The sequence below is a fragment of the Macaca nemestrina genome, chromosome 2 (genome assembly GCF_043159975.1).
Source record: "Macaca nemestrina isolate mMacNem1 chromosome 2, mMacNem.hap1, whole genome shotgun sequence".
NCBI classification, from domain to species: Eukaryota; Metazoa; Chordata; class Mammalia; order Primates; family Cercopithecidae; genus Macaca; species Macaca nemestrina.
Window position 1 is genome coordinate 184937620 of NC_092126.1, and position 21107 is coordinate 184958726.

The 21107-nt window shown below is 44.0% G+C and overlaps 1 protein-coding gene across 10 annotated transcripts in view; it reads right to left on the bottom strand.

Moving 5' to 3' along the window:
• The window catches only part of LOC105477456 (ST3 beta-galactoside alpha-2,3-sialyltransferase 6), a 61154-nt gene extending 47935 nt beyond the window's left edge, over positions 1-13219 (bottom strand). For 2 of the 10 annotated variants that reach the window (XM_011733965.3, XM_011733963.3), the window contains exon 1: positions 12752-13219. Coding sequence is in view for 2 of the 10 variants with exons in the window: in XM_024791450.2 (XP_024647218.1) it covers positions 11659-12046 (388 nt within the window). In the remaining 8 variants the exon portion in view is untranslated. Of the gene's footprint in view, positions 1-11658; positions 12212-12240; positions 12673-12751 lie in introns of those variants that run through there. The other 8 variants (XM_011733967.3, XM_024791451.2, XM_024791453.2 and 5 more) reach the window with 6 other exon arrangements.
• Between the last annotated feature and the right edge of the window lie 7888 nt (positions 13220-21107).

Here is a 21107-nt window from a genome sequence, read left to right on the forward strand (position 1 = left end):
TCTCAAAGTGTAGTAAAGAGCAGAGTCAAGAAATGAAGAAAAACCAATATAATCGTAATGAAACTTCTGTTTGCCCCTGGGGCACATCACAGACAGGGAGTAACCAGAAGCAAGAGAGGCAGTTTGTGAGTCAGTTTAGAGAGCCACAGCTTGGACAGGATGTAGCACTACTCAGTTGGGCCATCTTCAGGACCAAGAACCAAGCATACTCAGGGGATGCAGAGAAGAGGGATCAGAGCACCAGTCCCACAACAGAACCTCTGTATTAGTGCCTAGGACTGCTGAAACAAAGTGCCACATACTGGGTAGCTTAAAACAACAGATATTTACTATCTCACAGTTCTGGAGGGTAGAAGTCTGAAATCAAGGTGTTATCAGAGTCATGCTCCCTCTGAAAACTGTAGAGAGGAATCTTTCTTTGCCTCTTCCTAGCTTTGGTTCTGCCACCAATCTCGGGCATTCCTTGGCTTGTGGATGCATCACTCCAATTCTGTCTTCACGTGGTGTTCTCCCTGTGTTTCTGTCTTCACCTGGACACTAATCATATTGCATTAGGGACCCACCCTACTCCAGTGTGACCTCATCTTAACTAATTACATCTGCCATGACCCTATTTTCAAATAAGGTCACAGTCTGAGGTACTGGGGATTAGGACTTCTAAACATCTCTTGGGGTGGTGGTGGGGCGGGGGAAAACTGAACCAATTACATCCTCGTTGAGGTGCCCAAGGCTCACCCTCAGCCAGAGGGATCCTAATGTTCTAGGTCATTCTGAATACCGGGTGCTAATTAATGTGAAAGAAAAACAGGAAAGAATTTATCTATGGTGTCAAAAGTCAGAATAGTGGTTAACATGTGAGGAGTAATAGTGACTGGGTGGGAACACATGGTACCCTTCTGGAGGGCCAGTACTGTCCTATTTCTTCATCTGGAGGCAGCCTGCCTGGGTGCATTCACTGTAAGGAAATTTACTGAACTGTACTTACATGCTTTGTGTACTCCTCTGTATGTCTGATGTATTTCCATAAAAACTTTACAAAACATTAGAGAAGATGGAGCTATCCAAGAAACAGGGGTCTTGGAAGCCCAGCTAGGACCTCAGGGAGGGGCATTATCTGGGAGGAGTTACACAGCCAGGAGCTGGCAGCTCAGCCCTGCTGGTTCAGACACTTGAGTTGTCTGTTCACCTGAGAAGCAGAATTCTTAAGAGGCTGCTTTGTAACTGGAAATGAAGTAGTTCATTTAAATTAAGAAAAAAAATGGGCCAGGCATAGTGGCTTATGCCTGTAATCCTAGCACTTTGTGAGGCTGAGGTGGATAGATCGCCCTGAGGTCAGGAGGTGGAGAACAGCCTGGGTAACATGGCAAAACCCCATCTCCACGAAAAATACCAAAAAAAAAAAAAAAAAAAAGCGCTAGGCTTAATGGCTCTCATCTATGTTCCTAGCTACTCTAGAGGCTGAGGCTTGAGCTAGGAAGGGAGGTTGCAGTGAGCCAAGATTGTGCCCCTATACTCCAGCCTGGGCGACAGAGCAAGACCCTGTTTCAGAAAAAAAAAAAAAGCGTGGCATGGTTGCTGATGCCTGTAATCCCAGCACTTTGGGAGGCAGATCACCTGAGGTCAGGAGTTTGAGACCAGCCTGACTGACATGGGCAAACCCCGTCTCTACTAAAAATACAAAACAAAATTAGCCAGGCATGGTGGCACATGCCTGTAATCCCAGCTACTCAAGAGGCTGAGGGAGCAGAACCGCTTAACCCAGGAGGCAGAGGTTGTGGTGAGCTCAGATCACGCCATTGCACTCCAGCCTGGGCAACAAGAGCAAAACTCCATCACAAAAAGAAAAAGAAAGAAAAAAGAAAGAAAGAAAAACAAAAGAAAAAGAAAAATATAAAGGCCAAGAAGTTTGTATATTTGAACCGGTAGATTGACAACTTCTACAGGAAAATCCATGAGTGATAATTAAAAAGTTGTTTAGTAAGCATGGACCCCACAATAAGGGTATGATCTCCCCTGCACAGTGCTGGAAATATGCTGATATTCTGCTTCGCTCTGTTTTCCTAGCCTCCTTGCAGATCTCTCCCCGACATTCCACTTTCAGGCTAATTAAAGTTCAAGTAAGTTATAGAGTTGTTTCTTTCACATCTAATTCTTCTCTGGGAATTTTGAGCTCTTGTGGTTAGGGTGTTTGGGGTCCTAATGCTTAATTTCCAAGGAAGAGGAAACACCACAGAAAGACAGAGTTAAAATCTACTGGACAACACTCAAACTTAGAAAACATATTTTTGGAGTAAAAATGTAAAATTTTTTAGAGCTAAATATTAACATCAGATACTATATACGCTATGAATAACACATTGATATATCAAATCAAAGGAGTGGAGAGGGGAAGGAAGCCAAAACTTAATTGCAGTGCCAACAAAGAAATACAAATCAAATATTGATGAAAATGTGTATGTACATTATGATACACATAATTGTGGAAAATGAAACAGTGAATAGAAAGCACTTGGCTTTCTACTGTGGAAAATATATGAAGAAGGTACTGAAAGGTTCAAGGCCACACATTTGTAGTGATCCTCTTGACTTCTCATTGGATGTCTCCATCCCGTCAAAGCCCATCTCTACTATCAAACTTCATACAGAATTCCCTGCCTCAAAACTCACCAATGACACTTCACATTTCTATCCTTCAAACACTCAAGTTATTAAAAGTGAGAGTGCTAAGTATCAATTATGTATTACCTTACTAATGTTTTCATCATATTCTGGTAAAAACAGCAATTGGAAGGAATGTATTACATGCTATATTGTAAGCCCCAAGTCCAAGTTTAGAAGCAACTGCAGAATTTACCTGTTATAAATTGTTTATATAGACCTACTTCCCTAAGTGCCTTATAGAGAGGTATAAATACATAAGCCATAGGCCTCTAAGTCTGTTCCAGTTGGCTCCTATGGCCTGTCCTGCCTCATCTCCTGAAATGCTTGACTCTTGACAATGTGCTCTAGTAACACCAAATTTTGTGCACTTCTCAATCCTTCTTGGCACTGTTTCATGTCTTAGCACCTCTGGTCATACTGTTCCTGCTGCCCAGAATGTTCTCCCTCTCCTCTCACCCTGCCCCCCAATTCCCCTCCCACAACATTCCCACTCCCTGATATAAATTGGAATCATCTGTTGGGATTCCGTTCTTCAAGGAGGACTTCCCTTTCTATCTCTACCCTGCATTTGGATGATGACACACAGGAGTCCAAGCAAGCACATGTAAAGCTGTTTCAAGGACAGAGATAACTACGAGCTCCTGCGTTTTGAATCACAAAACAACCACATCTCAGATTTTAAAATGTTAAGTTTTTCAAGGACATTTGGAGAGAATGGTTTTTGCTCCTTAAGCCTAGTTTATTCTGAAACATTCACAGCTGTATTCGACCTACAGATTTTCTTCCCCCAACTCCACTCAAAAACATATGTGCATACATGCATGCTCACACACACACACACACACACACACACTGAATCCCTCTACTATATGTCCATGGATCCCTTTATAATAGCAGAGTACTTGGCACATGATAGACGTCAAGTATTTGTTGCTATTCACTAAAGAATGATGAAATATAATAACATAGGTAGTTTAACATAGTCCAAAGGGAAGCCAGGTGCTAAGAGGAAACAGACCTGAGAAAAAATTAGAGGTATATAAGACCAATCAGAAAGACTTTCTGGAGAAAGTCAATTTTTAACTGAGGAAGAATAGAATTGTCATAATAGCTATAAAAACAGAGTTATAATAGTAATAGTGGCAGATAACACTGATTAAATAGTTGACATTTGGCAGAAACTATGCTCAAATATTTGTATGTGTTTTTTCCATTGTCGTAATTACTGTGATGTGCATATTATTTCAAATTTATAGATAAGGAAAGTAAGGCTCAGAAAAGTTAGGCAAATTGTTCAGAATCATGCAGTGATAAGCCATGAAGCTGGAAACTGAACACATGTTCTAATCTGGCTTAGATGGTAGAGTGTGACGGGGAAGAATGGCACTGAGTGTCAAAGAACAGCCTTAGCTAAAGCACTAGGAGGCCTGCGTGGCTACAGGGTCAAACAGGACAATAAAGTTAGCAACATGAGATGACAGAAAACCTCAAAAATCAGTGGGAGAAATTCTCTGGATTTTTGAGCAGAAGAAAAATAACGAAAATCATGCTTGAGGAAGGTTATTATGAAAGGTGTATGTCCAGGAATATTGATGGTCATAATTAGAGAGCTTGAATATAAGACTTTTGTAAGGATATGATCTTTTATTCTATGACTAAAGCAGAAGAGCCATGCACAGCAAATTTGTAAAAAAAAAAAAAAAAGTTTTTTGCAATAAGAGAGTCAGACTTGTCCTCCAGAAAATTCAGTACCTGCAAAATACTTATAGTTACTTGATGATCAGAAAACACACATATCTCCTTACATCCTGTTTATCAAAAAAATCCAATTATTTCTCATTTAATTGTAGCATAGCTGGGATAAAACAAGATTAGCTAAATCACTTTGACATCTACCTCAAATATCAGCTTTAAATATTAAAAATATTTTGACAGCAATGTCCTTTATCTCACAAGATCATTTACAACAGAAAGCTCCTTTAACTATCACAATCTATCAAGTAACTAAGATTATAAATTATATTTAATCGCTGCTCTAAAATGTAGTTGAAAAATGCATTTGTACCCTACTTGAATGCCTGTATTATCACCTCACTGCTCTCCTCTAAATGCAACTGGATAACCCATCTTACAGCTTTTAAATGCAATGAGTTATCCACAAAAAAAGAGGGAATTAAAAAAATAAAATCTATGATCTCCTTTTATTCTTTGGCCCTATGCGAACCATAGAAAATGTACACATTCCCTATATCTGCTTCCTCCGCCCCTTAATGCATTAAGGACTCTTACATATTAGAGTTGCATAAGATTTTAATAAAAGGATTTGAGACTTCCTTCTAAGTTTCCTGCCTAAATATTTGCAATGGAACATTTCCTAAGCTGAAAACTCCATTAAGAGGTCAGAAGCAACAGGCTGATACCTCTTAAGACTACAATCTAGGCCGGGCGCGGTGGCTCAAGCCTGTAATCCCAGCACTTTGGGAGGCCGAGACGGGCGGATCACGAGGTCAGGAGATCGAGACCATCCTGGCTAACACAGTGAAACCCCGTCTCTACTAAAAATACAAAAAAAACTAGCCGGGCGTGGTGGCGGGTGCCTGTAGTCCCAGCTACTCGGGAGGCTGAGGCCGAAGAATGGCGTAAACCCGGGAGGCGGAGCTTGCAGTGAGCTGAGATCCGGCCACTGCACTCCAGCCTGGGCGGCAGAGCGAGACTCCGTCTCAAAAAAAAAAAAAAAAAAAAAAAAAAAAAGACTACAATCTAACGGTATGAGAAAGGGGATTTCATAGAATCAGCTCAAAGACAAGAGGTCTGTGTTTATATGGCATTTTGCATGGGGGTTTTGTTTGTTTGTTTGTTTGTTTGTTTGTTTTGTCTTGGTTTTTGTTTTCTGTCTCAATTTCCATCCGTTCAAGTCTGCTACTGGTTATTTCTTGTGTTCTGCTAGCTTTAGGCTTGGTTAGCTCTTGTTCCTCTAGTTCCTCTAGATGTGAAGTTAGGCTGCTAATTTGGGATCTTTTTGAATTTTTGATGTAGGCATTTAGGACTATAAACTTCCCTCTTAGCAGTGCTTTAGCTGTGTCCCAGAGGTCTGGTATGCTGTATCTTTGTTCTCATTCGTTTCAAAGAACGTTTTGGTTTCTGCCTTCATTTCACTGTTTTCCGAAAAGTCATTCAGGAGCAAGTTCTTTAATGTTCATATAATTGTATGGTTTTGAGTTATTTTCTTAGTATTGATTTATATTTTTATCGTGTTGTGGTCTGAGAGTATGGTTGGTATGATTTTCGTTTTTTTGAATTTGCTGAGGATTGTTTTATATCCATTGTGTGGTTGATTTTAGAGTATGTGCCATGTGCAGATGAGAAGAACGTATATTCTGTCATTTTTTGGTGGAGAGTTCTGTAGATGTCTATTAGGTACATTCTGTCAAGTTCAGGTCCTGAATATCTTTGCTAGTTTTTGGCCTTGATTATCTGTCTAATACTGCCAGTGGGGTGTTAAAGTCTCCCACTGTGATAGTGTGGAAATCTAAGTCTCTTCATAGGTCTTACCTTGTGAATCCGGGTGCTCCTGTGTTGACGGCATATATATTTTGGACAGTTAGGTCTTCCTGTTGAATTGAACCCCTTACCATCATATAATGCCCATCTGTATTAGTTCATTCTCACACTGCTATAAAGAAATACCTGCGTTTGGGCACAGAGGCTTATGCCTGTAATCCCGACACTTTGGGAGGCCAAGGCAGGAGGATTGCTTGAGCCCAGAAGTTCAAGACTAGCCTGGGCAACTCAGTGAGACCCCATCTCTACAAATAACTTTTTTAAAAATTAGCCGGGTGTGGCGGTGTGTACTGCAGTCCCAGCTACCTAGGAGGCTGATATGGTAAGATTGCCTGTGCATGAGGTTGAGGCTTCAGTGAATAATGATTGTGCCACTGCACTCCAGCTGGTTCAACAGAGACCCTATTTAAAAAAAAAGAAGAAAGAAATACCTGAAACTAGGTAATATACAAAGAAAAGAGGTTTAATTGGCTCACGGTTCTTCAGGCTGTACAGAAAGCACGGCCGGGAGACCTCAGGAAACTTACAGAAGCCTCCTGGCAAAAGGTGAAGGGGAAGCAGGCACATCTTACACAATTGGAGTAGGAGGAAAGGTGGGGCTGGGTGGGGGTGCGGCAGCTAAACAACCAGATCTTGTGAGAACTCACTCAATATTACAAGAACAGCACCCACGAGGATGGTGTTAAACCATTAGAAACTGACCCCCATGATCCAATTACCTCCCACCAGGCCCCACCTCCAACACTGATGATTACAATTGAATATGAGATTTGGGTGGGGACACAGATTCAAACCATATCACTATCTTTGTCTTTTTTCGTCTTTGTGGGTTTAAAATCTGTTTTGTCTAAAATTAGAATAGCAATCTCTGCTTTTTTCTGTTTTCCATTTGCTTGCCAGACTTTTCTCCATCCTTTTACTTTAAGCCCTTGGATATCAATGAATGTGGGATCAGGCTCCTGAGGTTTCAGGTTTTATGCCACTGTGTTAATCAGAAAAGCCAAAAGTTAGTTGTTTTGTATGCTAGTTAAGTATGTAAGTTAACAATAGGCCAAAGAATCTCAAAAATAATTTTCTCTCTAAAAATTGTGCCAAGCCTCCCTAGATACTAATAGAGTGGTGATGATGAGACATCCTGAAATCAAAGGACAAGAGGATAAAAGGAATACTGTACAGGTTTCTCTGAGCCCTGCCTGTCTTTGTGATATTCCTGTGCTCTGCCCTAGGGAAAAGAGAGGGGAAATCAGTTATGGCCAATTAGTGGGAAGAAAAAAAGGCAACTATGAGTAGAAATTTGTGTGTTTGTGTGTGTGTGAGAGAGAAACAGAGACAGAGACAGGAAAGGGCCGCGTGTGGTGGCTCACACCTGTAATCACAACACTTTAGGAGGCCGAAGTGGGTGGATCACCTGAGTTCAGGAGTTCAAGACCAGCCTGGCCAACATGGCAAAACCCCATCTCTACTAAAAAATATACAAAAAAATAGCCAGGTATGGTGGCGCGTGCCTGTAATCCCAGCTACTTGGGAGGCTGAGACAGGAGAATCACTGAAACTCAGGAGGCAGAGGTTTCAGTGAGCAGAGATAGAGCCACTGCACTCCAGCCTAGGCGACAGAGCAAGACTCCATCTCAAAAACAAAGAAAAAGAAGAGACAGGAAAGCCCATCACCACTGGGTGAAGACTGAATTAGGCTCTCATCAAAAATCTCCAGGCATCCCATTCTAATTAGAATACAATTCAAATTTCACAAAATCTGCCTTCCTATCTTACTGACGGCATCTCCTCCCACTCCCTCTTTTGCACTCTTTTTTCACTACCTGTTGTCTTAACTACTCTCTTCTCACACTGCACCTTCTGTTTCTCAAACAACCCAAATTCACTCATGCCTCAGGGCCTTTGCAGGTGCTGGTACTTCTATCTGCTATGCCCTTAACCTTCTGTGCTCCACTTGCCTGGCTCCTTCTCATCATTCACATCTCAGCTCAAATATCCCCTCCTCGGATAAGCTCTCTGACTGCTCTAAAGTAGCTTCCTCTATACCCCTCTCGATCACACCTCCATAATGTACTGTCTGTGTGACACTCATTCTATCTGAAATAGTTTCATGTACTTGTATCTTATTTATTGACTCTGTCCCCATAAAACGTATGCTCTGTAAGAGCCCCCCCGCCCCCCGCCACAAGAACACTTCTTGTTACACGGTGGACACTCAGTAAATGTAGGCTGACCATTAGGGAAGTCCCACCTCAATGATCACATGGAATAACACCCAAAGTCCTCTGAAAAAAAACACTTTCTGCTCCCTTGTTGCCCCCATCTTTCAGCATAGTGACTCTGACCCACAGCCATAAGAACTCCAGGCATGTTTCCACAACGTGTGGAAGGTGAGAATAACCCTGCCGCCTCTGGAGGAATCTCCAGCTTCCTTGCCATCTCCTCATGTGGGGGCCTTGTTCTTATCATATCCTAAAGATCTTTCCATTCCCAACCAAATAAAAAGTAAATCAATGTTTAAAACATCTTTCAAAGCCCAGCACTAAATACATTGGAAAGTATGCAATGATGCTATCTGTATACTTTGTCTAAGGCCAAGCATATAAGAAGGGGAAAAAGAAAATGGGGGAGAAGGTAACTTTTCACTCAGCTTTTCAATGTTTTTAAGAAAATCTCCTATGGGCTAGGTGCTTTCCTTTCCCTCTTTCTCAGTGGTCCAGAAAGAGGAAAGCCCCTGGTCAGATACGAAAGTTTTTGGCAGTAAAAAGGTAAACTGGACAATCCCCCCAGATGACCAAAATCTCTCCAAGAAAAAGAAACATGGGCACAAGGAAGAAAACCAGGTCTTACTGATCCTGTTATCTTTTACTTTCACAACCTCACTGCCAGAATCTCAGCACTTCTTAGCCTGATTATGGGACAGTGAAGTTCCTGACCAAGTCTGAGACACTGCAGCTAATTCAGTACTGAGGTGTCACCATCAGGGGAAAGAACTCCAGCTACCCCACAATGGTGTGGGTAACCCCTAAGGGTTAAATTGGAAACTGTGATGTGTGACGTGTGCCATTATCCATCACAGTTGGGACAGACAGGAGAGAATGTTTCATTTCAACTGTGAGGGTGGGGGTGTAACCCTGGGAAAATTTCTTCCAGGTAACATGTAGCTTGAGGTGTATTCAGAAAGGAAAGGACTTTTGGAATATGCCCATTGAAGACAGCATAAACTCCTAGATTTCGCCAGACCCTGCTCACCTAAGTGGCACATCAGAGATGTGCAGAAGATAGAAGGTACCTGGCTGGTGAAAGTCTAAAGTTGTCACAAGGAAGGCAAAATACACAGACCACCTATTCAAGAAGCCCAGCCTGGGGATAACTAGAAAGGTATATTCAGACTAAGGTATATATAAATTGAGGATATGCCAGGCAAAGGAGAAAGATATGCACAGGAAATGGAAGAATGTGTGCATAATGTATACTACAGAGGATTCCTGCGATGGTGTAGGTAGAGGTAGAGTCAGACCTTTATGTGAGCCACTGCAACTCAACCTAAGGCAATCTTGGTTTTTTAAGCTATAAATGTGGCTAAAAATTCCTTTCTTGCAGGAGTTTTGTCAGGAAGATTAAATAAAATAGCATATGAAAACACATCGAAAATCAGAGTGGGTGCCAAATAGGAGTTCCATGCTTCCTTCACCTTCTCAATAAGCATCACCTAAAATGCAGGCTAAACAGATCTCTGGTCCCCAAACCTGGATGGAAGCACAATTTCCATGGAAGCCATCTGGCAGTTTGCGTGGTTAGCAGATGATGCTTATCAGGGAAATGTGGGAAACATGGCAGTACTCACTTCTTCTCCCATAAGGTTCCACATGATGTGGAACACAGAAATGTCTCCAACAGAAGAAAACAGCTGTGAAATCCAGTCCTCTGCCACTGAATAAGAACACCTACAATTTACAATTTCACAGGAGACAGACTGATGTTTTTAAACGGTATGTCTCTTAATGGTATTCTTCTGTCAATGCTGTCTATTCTTGAGCCTCAAAGTTTTTTTTTTTTGTTTTTTTTTTTTTTTTTTGAGACGGAGTCTTGCTCTGTCGCCCAGGCTGGGGTGCAGTGGCCGGATCTCAGCTCACTGCAAGCTCCACCTCCCGGGTTTACGCCATTCTCCTGCCTCAGCCTCCTGAGTAGCTGGGACTACAGGCGCCCGCCACCTCGCCCGGCTAGTTTTTTGTATTTTTTAGTAGAGATGGGGTTTCACCGTGTTAGCCAGGATGGTCTCGATCTCCTGACCTCGTGATCCACCCGTCTCGGCCTCCCAAAGTGCTGGGATTACAGGCTTGAGCCACCGCGCCCGGCCGGGTTTTTATTTTTTTTTTTAATTGATTTAGGGCATAAGAACAAACTATCTCCAACAAATCTGCTGAAATGTAGTCAAAATTGCAGTCCCATTTTACCGCACCATGTAAACAACATATGGTGCTATCTGGGACTTGAGGAACTATAGTAAAAATACAGTTCACATCACAAGGAATGAAGATCTCCTCTCCGGGTCTACATGACCACGAGAACAACTTAGGAAACCAGACCAAGGCAACACTTTCTAGAAAAATTCTCTTCTTATAAGCAAAGTTGCCATTATCTAAAAAGCCTCTGTGGAATTTGGCGTTACTCAGAGACAATAAACTAAATAACATCTTTTTTCGCAGATCTTGGTATGAAAAGCGTTCTTAGTGAAACAAAAAAGAAGCAACAACCAACTTGCAAAAGTCAAATCGGCATGCTTTCAAACGGAAAATGACCTGGCAGCCTGAGCAGATTTTCCCAAATATTTAACATCTCCCTGTAAATAAAAAGACAGCTTTATGGTCTGCAGCTAGGTGAGGAAGATTGAGGACCCGAAAGTCAAACATTCGGGCTAGCCTAAAAGAGGTGGCCCCTGGAGACCCGAAGAGTTATGAGGCTCAAAGGTCAGCGTGGACACCAGACCACAGAGCACGAGGAGCTTCCAGCAGAGCTGCAGTTTCCTTAACTATCCACCCACTCATAGCACCCAGCTGGTCCTCGTAAGGCAAATGGGACTTGCGAGTTTAGAATCGGTGTGATTTCGGATACACTAGCAGTCACCATGTTATTTTCATCCCTACCCCCACACAGTGTTTTTAAACATCATCTTTCAACGGCAACCTCTTCTCCCCCGCCTGCTCCTCCCCAGCGCCCCCGCCAACCCCCGCTACTGAAAATCCCAAAGAAGGTGCTTTGGGTTTGTTTTTGGTTTCTGGGCTGTCGCTTTTCATAGGTTTTCTTTTAAGCCAAAATAACAGCACACAAGAAAGACTCTTGAGATTGCTGGGATCTCCGGAACCGGCGGCCGCAAAATGACAAGTTGCTTCGCCCTTATCTTGAAAATTAACAGCAGCCCAAACACTGCAATTTACTCACCGTCCTCCTTTCTCCTAAGCTGCCTCGCTGCTTGTTTTGTTAGGTCTAGTTCTACTGTGGAGGGAAGAAGGGTTTCTCCAAACACTTTATACGGTAAGAGACCAGAACCTTCCAGACCCCTCAACCCTCCTCGCGTACAGACCCTTTTACAAGAAAACAATAGTGAACGAGGAGCTGGACACTCCTCTTGGCTTCCCAGTTGCACAACCCCGCCGGCGACTGGACAAAAGAGGGTCCCAGAGCAGATTATCTCGGCCCCCAAGGCTCCCGGGCTTACCCGCGAGGCTGCGCGCCCCTCCCGCCCTTCACTGGGGCTCCAGGATTCCCGGGAGCCCTCTCGGCGGTGGCTGCGGCGCACCTCGGGTGGCTTGCGGGTCCCAGCGCTCATGGCCCCTTTACGCCTCCGCACGCCACCTCCTTGGTGCTGGCAGGGTATGTGGAGGGGTAAACAGCGCTCCGTGTCCCCACCCCCAACCCTGAGCCTCAGAGGCTGCAAAGCCGGAGGGTCCAGGCAGCACAGACCCCAGGCCGCCCGGACCCCGGCCCAGGACGCGGTCTCCCCGCACCCCAAATCTCCCTCACCCGGGCAATGCAAACCCGCAGCGAAGCCGGCCGGCGAAAGTGACCCGCCGAGGCCCAGGAGCGGCGACCACAGAGGCGCGCCGGGCTCCGCGACCTGGGGGGCCGCTGCTCTCAGCCCGTCCGCGCCGCTCACTCCAGCCGGCTGCTGCCTCTCTCGCGGCGCCTGCCGCATCGGGCCGCAGAAGCCCGAGGCCGGCGGAAACCAGAGGAAGGTGGCGCGGGCCAGGGGCGGCGCGGGCACGATTCCTTCCCCCCGGATCCGGCGGGGGAGCAGAGGAGGGAGCAGCGCTGCCGGGACTCTCAGGCTCCCGCCAGCCAGGATCCCGGGCGACTGCGCTGAGCGCCTCCGGAGTCGCGGGAAGCTCCTCCTGCTCCGCGGCTGGCGCCAGTTGCACGGTGGCCGCGGCCGCCCCCAAATTCGAGGAGGAAGGTGCAAAGTGGTGGGAGGTTGCGGGCCTCGCTATTCCAGGGGAGGTAGGGGGGCGAGGCGGGAGCGCAGCCAAATCCCTACCTTTCGGGCGGGGCGGACACCAGCCGCGCGCCCTCGCCGGGCGCCGGGACCGGAAAATCACCGCGAAGGGAGGGACGAGGAAAGGCGGCGGGTGGCTTCAGGACAAGGTAGGAGGATCGATTTCCACAGCCAAGAAGACACTCCCATCCCGCCCTGGTTTGTTTGGAAAGCTGCAGGAGCTAAAGTGAGGGGTGGCCGGGTACTCCCCTTCCCCGCCCGGCTGGCAGGCGGCAAAAGTTAATACTGAGGCGTGTCGCGCCGCGGACTGACTGTGACACAAGGCTCAGCAGAAGGTTTGGTCCCTATCAGAAGGGGCGGAGTGTTCAGAGAGCTCCTTAATTCCGTGGCTCTGCCCTTCAAGGGCAAATGTGTTCGTACTTTTTATCTTTTGAAGGAGATAATTAGGGAGAACGAAGGTGGAACGTGCTTTTTGCCTTTTCTTTTCTCTCCATAGGAAAAACCCTACGTTATTTATGTCCTCTTACTTGGATGGCTCTGACTACTTTTTATAATGTGTTTGTCAAATAATTCCTTGTCTAGAAACATTCAGGTCACAGCTCCAACCTTTGGGCCCTGAGCAGTGTAATCACGTGTGATCAAATGACCCCAGAGAGAAGACCCACGGACTTGGATGTAATTCAAAGTTGGCAACGTGTCACGAACTGGAACAAAGTCCTTCATCTGTGATGAATTTTCTGGTATTTGTCTTTTTTTTTTTTTTTGAGACAGAATCTCGCTTTGTCACCCAGGCTGGGGTACAGTAGCATGATGTTGGCTCACTGCAAACTCCGCCTTCCGAGCTCAAGCGATTCTCCTGCCTCAGCCTCCCGAGAAGCTGGGATTACAGGCGCGCCCCACCACGCCCAGCTAGTTTTTGTATTTTTAGTAGAGATGAGGTTTCACTGTGTTGGCCAGGCTGATTTCAAACTCCTGACCTCAAATGATCCACTCGCCTCCACCTCCCAAAGTGCTCTGGTATTTGTCTTCATTGTAACAACAGCCCTAGGAGGAACCATTTGTTATTTTCCCAATCTTACTTAAAAAAAAAAAAAAAAAAAAAAAAAACCGGCGGGGCGTGGTGGCTCGCACCTGTAATCCCAGCACTTTGGGAGGCTGAGGCGGGCGGATCACGAGGTCAGGAGTTCCAGATCAGCCTGACCAACATGGTGAAACCCCGTCTCTCCTTAAAATACAAAAATTAGCCAGGCGTGGTGCTGCGCACCTGTAATCTCAGCTACTCAGGAAGCTGAGGCAGAAGAATCACTTGAACTCAGGGAGGCGGCAGTCGTAGTGCGCTGAGATGGCGCCATTGCGCTCCAGCTTGGGCGACAGAGCGAGATTCTGTCTAAAAAAAAATCTCAGCAGGTTCAGATTATTCATATTCTTTGCCCTTTCTACAGATTGCCTTTGACATAACCCACACAGATTTTGTAATTTTAAACGTGGCTCTTGAGACATCAGGATAGTGAAAGAGTTTGGGGGAATTTATCTGAACTGACTGGTATTGAGGTTTACTTTGCTCTTTTAATTTCTCCTGGATTCTTCATTGACCTCTTCTTCATGATCTTAAAAACCGAAACTGGGCCAGGCGCGGTGGCTCACGCCTGTAATCTCAGCACTTTAGGAGGCCAAGGCGGGCGGATCATGAGGTCAGGAGATCGAGACTATCCTGGCTAACGTGGTGAAACCCCGTCTCTACTAAAAAATGCAAAAAAAAAAATTAGCCGGGCGAGGTGGCGGGCGCCTGTAGTCCCAGCTACTCAGGAGGCTGAGGCAGGAGAATGGCGTGAACCTGGGAGGCGGAGCATGCAGTGAGCCGAGATCGTGCCACTGCACTCCAGCCTGGGTGACAGAGCGAGACTCCATCTCAAAAAAAACCCAAAACTGTATTTCACCACATCCACCCTGGCCTTCCGGACTTTTTGAATCTGCAAAGTAACATGCAAAGGAGAGAGGCTATCTGCTGTTCTGAGGTGATGTTTGTGTTTCCTATGTGGTAGTGGCCAGTAGTGACTACTGTTGACCCCAACCTAGTTCAAAAGCTGCCTCTTCTGCTGACCTGCTGTGTGACTTTGAGCAAGTGGCATCACCACAGTGGGCTTCTTTTGTGTCAGGTGTAAAGTGAGATAATACAGCTTTTCTTGAAGGGTGATTAGGATTAAAGCAGTATCTGTTGTAAAGAAGGTTTGGCACGGTGCTTGCCCCCAAAACCATCAATTCAGGAAGTAAAATGTTAACTTTAAAAATAACACTAAAAATATTAACTACCAGTCATTGCCCACCATGAGTCAGCCACCCACCATGCATTGTACCTTTTCCTCTCACTCACCCTGCAAGCCAGTCATGGTAGAAAGGAAGGAACAGAGTCAGGTGGTCTAGGGCTGTACTGCCTACATGGGAGCTGTGACTCAAAGGAAAGCACCCGAGGCCAAAATCATTGTTCTTTCTGAGATATCACTGCTATGTAACTCTCTGTGATGGGAGGGGCTTTTGATCTGTGTAACATTAATTTTTAAAAATTCAAGATATATTATTGTATGGGCACATGATTGCTATTATGTAAATATTTTATATTCCTGTGGAAACTGACAAAGGCTTAAGTAGGGCGATGTAATTAAAAGTCTTTAGTCCTCTCTGGGTTAGTGTTTTTGGTCATTGTTTTGGAGAAATGCTTTCCCAATATATGTATATTTAATTCAGCCTTTTGGTAGAAAATTTCTTCTACTAAGCTGGGAGGGGAAAAGCCACAAAGGAGGGGAGGACTCTTGGGACATGCAAGGTCTTTGAAAGGTCCCTAAAATTATAATTTTCAGGCAGTGTACATATAGGGCTGGCCCTGTTTTTCTGGGTTTGTTTTTTTTATTATAGTGGTACAGTCTCTTTGAAATAAATGCTGTTGTTTCATAGACTGTGGCCTCTGCACACCAGTGACAGGTGAAGGCCAGGTTCCCCCACATTACCATGGGAGGCCATTCAGCACTAAATGTGTACTCTAGAATACACCAAAGTATTTCTTCCTCATCCCCATCGTAGGGCCTGCCTTCTAAATTCTCCTGTTCTGTGCCAAGTACAGCCTTTTCTACCATGATTGATGGCAAGAATGTCTACTCCTTGTAGGAGAGACCTACTCATAAGGGTGTTCTCTCAGCAAGACAATCAGATCAGATCACAGTAGGTGAACCCCAGGACTGGAGCTACCTATAAAGTGACACAAGGCCACTTTCTGATAACATCCTCTTAGAATAATTTTTAAAACTTTAAAAAAAAATTTTTTTCCTTTACAGTACATGATGTTGAAAGGTTTCTTTTTAAAAATAGTTTTCAAGGTCGAGTTCAATTTTTTTTTTTTAATTTGACACATTGGTCAGAGAACATCGAGTTCAATTTTAAACACTATCTGACTCATGACCGAGCTTGACCAAGCTAATGGTTTTTAGATACAATCCTTGCTCCAACTCAAGGAGAAAATCCTGCCAGTGCAATCTTCTGGCTGTCTTGGAGTTTTATCTCCTATAAGCAATTATTTAAAGAACATGTGCATCTCAAAGAGAATAAGCCACAGTGGACCAGGCGCAGTGGCTCAAGCCTGTAATCCCAGCACTTTGGGAGGCTGAGGTGGGTGGATCACGAGGTCACGAGTTCGAGACCAGCCTGACCAACATGGTGAAACCCTGGCTCTACTAAAAATACAAAAAATTAGCCGGGCGTGGTGGCACACACCTGTAATCCCAGCTACTCAGGAGGCTGAGACAGAAGAATCGTTTGAGGATGGGAGGCAGAGGCTGGAGTGAGCTGAGATCGTGCCCCTGCACTCCAGCCTGAGCTACAAGGGAGATTATGTCTCAAAACAAAAGAATAAGCCACAGTGTCTAAGCAGTCTAAATCCTGACTTAGAGCTATGACTGTCCACGGCGTAGAAAATGTATCACATTAGCAAAAAGCAGTTTAGTTGCGGTAAGCAGAGTCATACTTCTCCAAAATCTCTATTTCAGACTAGAGTCTCAGCTACATTTTTGCATATGTAAATATCCATAGTGATGATTTTCCCACTATTGTGATTGTACAAAAAAGGAAGTCAAGTCTACCAGAAAGCTTATTTGCAACTTCATAAATGATGATGTCCTTATGTTCTGCCAGTTTTGCCAAAGTTTCAGGGGTCTTAGTTGCTCAGTCTCTTTTACCACAGGCTGGAGGGTGAGGGGAGGTGGGATGGTGGAACTGGGCACAGGTTCATCACAGACTCCTGAACATGTAGAGCATCTGTATGGTGGAAACCGTAAATAGGGCAACGGACAGAAAATAAGTGCAACGTATTATTTTTTTAAAGGGAGACTATCCAGAATACGTTACAAAAAATGCCTATGGATCAGTACCCAAAAAAACCTATTTTAAAATAGAACACAAGCCATAAACAAGCAATTCATACAATAAATACAAGGGCCAGGTATGGTGGCTTACGCCTGTAATCCCAGCACTTTGGGAGGCCGAGGCGGGCAGATCACCTGAGGTCAGGAGTTTGAGACCAGCCTGGCCAACATGGTGAAACCCCGTCTCTACTAAAAATACAAAAATTAGCCAGGCACGATGGCAGGCACCTGTAATCCCAGGTACTAGGAAGGCTGAGGCAAGAGAATTGTTTGAATTTGGGAGGCAGGGGTTGCAGTGAGCCAAGATCGTGCCACTGTACTCCAGCCTGGGCGACAGTGAGATTCTGCCTCAAAAAAAAAAAAAGAAAAGAAAAATACAAATAGTTTACAAGCATGTGCAAAACTTTATGTCCTTTTATAATAACACTACTTTTAAAAATAAAAAATATTGAGAAATAAGATTGGCTGAAATGCCGGGCGCGGTGGCTCAAGCCTGTAATCCCAGCACTTTGGGAGGCCCAGACGGGCAGATCACAAGGTCAGGAGATCGAGACCATCCTGGCTAACACGGGGAAACCCCGTCTCTACTAAAAATACAAAAAAACTAGCGGGGCGAGGTGGCAGGCGCCTGTAGTCCCAGCTACTTGGGAGACTGAGGCAGGAGAATGGCGTAAACCCGGGAGGCGGAGATCCGGCCACTGCACTCCAGCCTGGGCGACAGAGACTCTGTCTCAAAAAAAAAAAAAAAAAGATTGGCTGAAATTAAAAAATGAATGAGATATAATTTTGTCAAAAGACGTCAGAAAACTTTATGGAATTATAAAGTGCTACTTCCTTTTTAGAGGGCAATTTGGTGATTGCTATCAAATTTACAAGGTTCTTTAGGGTTTGAATTTCAAAACCCTGATTAAACTTCCTTAACTTTTCTCCTTAGAAAGCATTTTGGCCTCAAGTCAACAAGCAATGTAGCAATGTAGGGGGTGGAAAAGCTACCTTGGTCAACACAGGAGGAAAGCTTCCAGTTGCTGAGCAGTTGCCAACACAGATTCAGAGATGGTGGGAGCTCTCCCTGGAGTTGTGTGGGGGCAGTCTACAAAACAATGGCAATTTAGGGCAAGGCAGCTTCCTCAGAGCTCTTACTCGATTATGGGAAGAACTAGAAGCCTGAACTACTGTATGAGTTGATGGGCCCCCGTTTCAGGAGAGGAGGGAGGTATCCCACCCTTCCCACATGTCTGTGGAGCTTTTCTCCTCATTTCTGCTTCAGAGTCTCATAACTAATCATTCTGTCAAAGTATTACAAATAGCTTTACTTTAGGTATACACTTAATTCATTAGTTATGCTTAACCGTTTTAGCTTACACCTTTGTCTCCTTTTGGGGGGGTTTACAGAGCTGGACTTAAAGCAACTTCATGTGAATGTTTGTAAAATTATTTCCAAATGCTTGATTTTCACAATAAGCCCCTGTTGACTTTGTAGCTGAAAATTTTGTGTTTTTCAAAACATTTTACAGTTAGAAAGTTTTACATGCAATTGCTTAGAGACATCAAATTGACTTTTACTTGTTGAGGAAAGGAGATAAATTACTTTTCTGAGAAGCTGTGACAACAGCTGATATTGTAAAGGGGTGTGTGCGAGATTATCATTAGGATCTTGATAGTTACAGTACTTTGGCTATTTATTCTCATCCTCGGAATTAAAAGAACTCATCTACCCCCAAACTTAAAGGAAATTCTCTCATCATTGTAGGGATACTTAGAGTGGCTGGTCAAGCTGAGACACTAATAGGATACAAACTTAGTGCTGGGGAATACACAAGGAATTGCCACCCGTTCACACTGGGGGCCCTCTCTCAGCTTTTGGTCATTACACCTGGAGGTAAATGGAGTGGCAGCAAGAGAATAGGAAGAAAAAAAAAAACCTCACATGTGAGTTCATATTTATTATATCCCTCTAGATGCTAGGAGATTTTCTATATGTTGCTTATCACACACATCAACCCTGAGGGCTACCATTATCCCCATTTTCCAGATGAGGAATTGAAGACTCAGAGAAGTTTCATAATTTGTTCAAGGATCTAGAGCTAATATGTGTCAAAACTGGGACACAGTGCTTTCCTGTTCAAGAAATGAATGATATGAGAAAAATTAATAGCTATTATTCTACAACGTGACATTGCAGGAAAACATTTACAGCCATAGTAAATTTAATATGAATCCTGTGAAGCCTTAATTAGCCTTTCGTGAATGGGTATCAAGCTGTCAGCTGAAATGGAATTGCAGTCATTTCCAGTTTCCATTGTTTCAGTTCTGGTTCTCAAACACCATCCTGTTTTCTTCAGGGGTATGTAGAATGTAGATTACTGAAAACTTTCTTCAGGACCACAGGCATCATTCCTCCTAGCCGAGTCAATGATCTCTTTCACTCACTCTCGGGGATGGATCCAATTTTTAAGGTAACTGTAGCGGCATCAGGCTCATCGTAGAGAAAATACGTTTAGCAGCTCCCTGGGAGCATGCAAAGCCAGTACTTCAGTTCTTCATTTCTGCTTCTTATGGGGAACTGTTTATTATACTACAGAACATTATGAATACAAGAGAAACAGCATTAATAATTAAACAGCCATACATACAGGGAACATCTTGCAATGAACTGAATGTGTGACCCCAAAATTCATACATTGGAACAGCTTTCATTCGTCCCTAAAGGAAGTGAGCCCTTTGGGAGGTAATTAGGTCATGAGGGGGAGCGCTCATGATTGAGAATACTGCCCTTATAAAAAGGGCCCCAAAGATCTCTCTCACACTCCTTCTATCATGTGAGCATGCGACAAGAGGATGGCAGTCTGCAGCCTCGAAGAGGATCCTCAGCCGAGCTCAACCGTGATCTCAGACTTCCAGCCTCTGGAACTAAGAAATAAATATTCACAGTTTCCAAGCCACCCAAAGTCTATGGTACTTTGCTGTAGCGACCCAAACTAAGACTTGTGAACATCTGAAATAGAAGTATAAAGAAAGATTTAAATTGGCTATTTTTTTCGAGTGATTTTGACTACTAATCTGTTTTACTACAGTTTTTGTTTACTTGTAAACCTTTTAATTTACTTTTTGTACTCAAAAGTGCCATGTTGGCAAAAGTTTTCTAAATCCTGTTCATTAATGGCAGTGGCTGTTACTTGTGACGAGTATGTTAACCATATAGTGACATAGTGACCATCCAAACAGCTATCTGCAATGCTTCAAAAGTGATAAATACTGATAACTTCAATCATCATTATAATTTTTTTACTATCCCAAAAAATGAAGGGTCTTATGAATCCTTGCCTGAGGACTAACAAAGAACACATATAATTTGTGCTCTTTGGAGAAAGGGAAGGATGTAAGCAGAATTTAATTGTATGTCTGTGCTTATCCCATAATAAATTAATGCATTTTAACCAAATCAAATGGGTCCTGGACTTTGGACCCACAATATTTTGTATAACTGAGAAAATATTTTACTGGCTGTAGACTACAAAGTTGAATATTTTGAATCTTCCTGGGACCTTTGTAGTGAAGAGTCCTGCTTACTGACAATGTCTCAGATAGATAAAACTCTAATCCACAGGCTGGAAAACAGTAACACACCAGTACTAAAGATTTGGAAGTTGTTCCTAAATTTTACTTAACCCCAGGATTATTCACAGGTTCATTTGAACATCACTTCAGAAAAGGTGCATGTCTCTTCCAGTTCAGTACCGCCCACCTCCAACATTTATTCTGTATCTGAGATCTCTCAAGGATTCATTAACCAACTTCCATTGAGGGACTAGCGAGTCTTCTATTCCTAGCCCTGACTACTTTCTGTTTTGTTTTGTTTTTTGAGACGGAGTCTTGCTCTGTTGCCCAGGCTGGAGTGAGTGGTGCAATCTGGGCTCACTGCAACCTCTGCCTCCTGGGTTCATGCCTTCTCCTGCCTCAGCCTCCCGAGTAGCTGGGACTATAGGCGC